The sequence below is a fragment of the Rhododendron vialii genome, chromosome 2a (genome assembly GCF_030253575.1).
Source record: "Rhododendron vialii isolate Sample 1 chromosome 2a, ASM3025357v1".
In the NCBI taxonomy this organism is placed as follows: Eukaryota; Viridiplantae; Streptophyta; class Magnoliopsida; order Ericales; family Ericaceae; genus Rhododendron; species Rhododendron vialii.
This window is the reverse complement of record NC_080558.1, coordinates 29753262-29756069: the sequence shown is the minus strand read 5'-3', so window position 1 is coordinate 29756069 and position 2808 is coordinate 29753262. Positions and strand designations below refer to the sequence as shown.

At 46.9% G+C, this 2808-nt stretch overlaps 1 protein-coding gene across 1 annotated transcript; it reads right to left on the bottom strand.

Annotated features, from left to right (window-relative positions):
- Positions 1 to 266: 266 nt before the first annotated feature.
- LOC131317396 (uncharacterized) lies at positions 267 to 883 on the bottom strand. Its single transcript, XM_058346952.1, has 2 exons — positions 569 to 883; positions 267 to 299 (listed from the first exon to the last, which is right to left on the bottom strand). The coding sequence occupies exons 1-2, from the start codon at positions 881 to 883 to the stop codon at positions 267 to 269; spliced, it is 348 nt and encodes a 115-aa protein (XP_058202935.1).
- Positions 884 to 2808: the final 1925 nt, after the last annotated feature.

Here is a 2808-nt window from a genome sequence, read left to right as displayed (position 1 = left end):
TTGCTGACTGAGTAGTCCGTTCCAGAATCGTCTTAATAGTCTTGTTTGCTGCTTCGACTGCCCCGTTCGTTTGTGGCCGATAAGTGGTTGAATGATGTACTTTGATCTTGAATTCCTCAAAGAGTTCCAGAACTTTTCCCTTGAAATGAACACCGTTATCAGATACGAATGCTTGAGGGACCCCATACCGATAAACGATGTTTTGCCTGATGAAGTGAGCCACTTGAACCGTTGTCAAAGTTTTGTATGAAGCTGCTTCGACCCACTTAGTGAAGTAATCGACTGCCACCAAGATGAACCTGTGACCGTTAGAAGCTGCAGTCGTGATTTTTCCAATGACATCAATGCCCCAAGCGGAGAATGGCCATGGCGTTGCCATCGAGTGTAACTCCGAGGGCGGAACATGGATAAGGTTGGCATGAGTCTGGCACTTGTGGCACCGGCGTACGTACTCGATGCAATCTGTCTCCATGGTAGACCAATAGTAGCCTAACCTTAACCCCTTCTTAGCCAGCATCATCCCATTCATATGAGGTCCACAAACCCCTTCGTGAACTTCTTCCATTACTGCTTTGATGTCGTCCCCGTGAACACACAGCTTGTGAACTCCGCAAGGAGATCGCCGGTATAATTGTCCTCCACAGATGATGTATTGAGATGCGAGTCGTTGCAGTGCGATCCGATCCTTCTTAGTTGAATCCACAGGGAACTCCCTTTTCTCGACGAAATTCTGGATATCGTAGAACCAAGGGAGTCTATCGTCCGGTTCGTCGATGTTCATGACATAGTTGTACACATGTTTTCCCCTCTGCTCAATCATGACAGGCCTTAGCTTCACCCCAATTGGAAGTTCCAGCATGGATGCTAAAAGTGGCCAGGGCATCTGCGAAGCGGTTCTTCATCCTCGGTACATGCGTGAAGGTTACCTTTTGAAAATTTGGGAGAAGTTCATCGAGCTGCAGATGATACGGCTTCATTTTCTCGTCTCTGACCTTCCATTCTCCGTTTGCTTGCGATACAACCAGGTTGGAATCTCCGACGACTTCTAGCACCTTGACACCAATCTCCAATGCAGCTTCCATCCCCACAATACATGCTTCGTACTCAGCTTCGTTGTTCGTAACTTCGAAGTTCAACTTGAATGCGAGGGGAATATGCGACCCCTCAGGCGAGATCAGCAGTATGCCAATCCCGAATCCTTTCTGATTTGTAGCTCCATCGAAGTACAACACCCACGTTTCATTGACCGTTGACATCACATCTTCATCCGAAAATTGAAATTCTGTGTGCTCTGGACCATCAATCGGACGATCTACCAAAAACTCTGCCACCGCTCTTCCTTTCACTGACTTGCGAGTGACGTACTTGATTTCGAATTCTGCCAACAAGAGCAACCAACGTGCTAGCTTACCAGTAAGTGCTGGCTTCTAGAATAGATACTTGAGAGGATCCATCCGAGAGATCAGTATCACCGAGTAGGCGAGCATGTAGTGTCTCAACCTCTTTGTGGCCCATACAAGCGCCCAACATGTCTTTTCCAGCGAAGTGTATCGCTCTTCGCATCCTACCATCTTCTTGCTCAAGTAGTAAATCGCCCTTTCAACCCCATCTTCTTCTTCTTGTGCCAGCATGCACCCCATTGATGAGGGCGTGACGGACAAGTATAGGATCAAAGGTTTTCCTGGTGTAGGTGGCATCAGGATCGGAGGCTTCTGGAGATAAGTTCGCACCGCTTCGAAAGCTTTTTGACACTTCTCGTTCCACTCGAACTTTACATCCTTCTTGAGCAATCGAAATAATGGTTCACAAGTCAAGGTCAGCTTGGCGATGAATCGACTGATGAATTGAATTTTTCCCAAGAAACATCGGGCCTCCTTCTCTGATCGGGGTGGTTCCATCTCAAGAACGGCTTTGATTTTAGAAGGGTCTACCTCAATCCCTCGGGTTGTGATCATGAACCCGAGCATTTTCCCAGCAGTGACTCCGAATGTGCACTTCTGTGGATTACGGCGCATCTTGTATTTCTAAACTCTCTCAAGGAACTTTCTCAGCGCGGGGAGGTGATCTTTCCGCTCCTTCCCCTTCACTATCATATCATCGACGTACACTTCGACTTTCTTATGGATCATATCATGCAGCAGTGTCGTAGCACCCCTCTGATACGTAGGACCGGCATTTTTCAACCCAAACGGCATAACCCAATAGCAATAGGTTCCCCATTCGGTGATGAACGTAGTCTTTTCCCTGTCTTCTGGAGCCAAGAGAATCTGATTGTACCCCGAGAAGCCGTCCATGAAGGATAGTAAAGCATGCCCTGTAGTGTTATCAATGAGTATGTCTATATGCGGCAATGGAAAATCATCTTTGGGGCTTGCTTTGTTTAGATCTCTAAAATCGATGCACACTCTGATTCTTCCATCCTTTTTGGGGACAGGCACAATGTTTGCAACCCACGTGGGGTATTCAGTTACGATTAGAAAACTAGCGTCGATCTGTTTCGTTAGTTCCTCTTTTATTTTTAACACCCAATCGGGTCGCATTCTTCTCAGCTTTTGTTTAACGAGTTTTGCATCGGGATAGAGGGGGATCCTGTGCTCGACAATTTCTGGGTCGATTCCGGGCATGTCTGCATGGGACCAAGCAAAGACTTCTTTAAATTCTTCTAGTGAATCGGTGAGTTCTTGAAGCTCATCTGGAGACAGCTCGGAACCGACCTGAACCAATCGAGGGTTCTCCTTATCACCCAAGTTTATCGAGATTATTTCTTCTTTTAGAGGCTGAGCATGCCTTTCATTTTCACGCTCGATG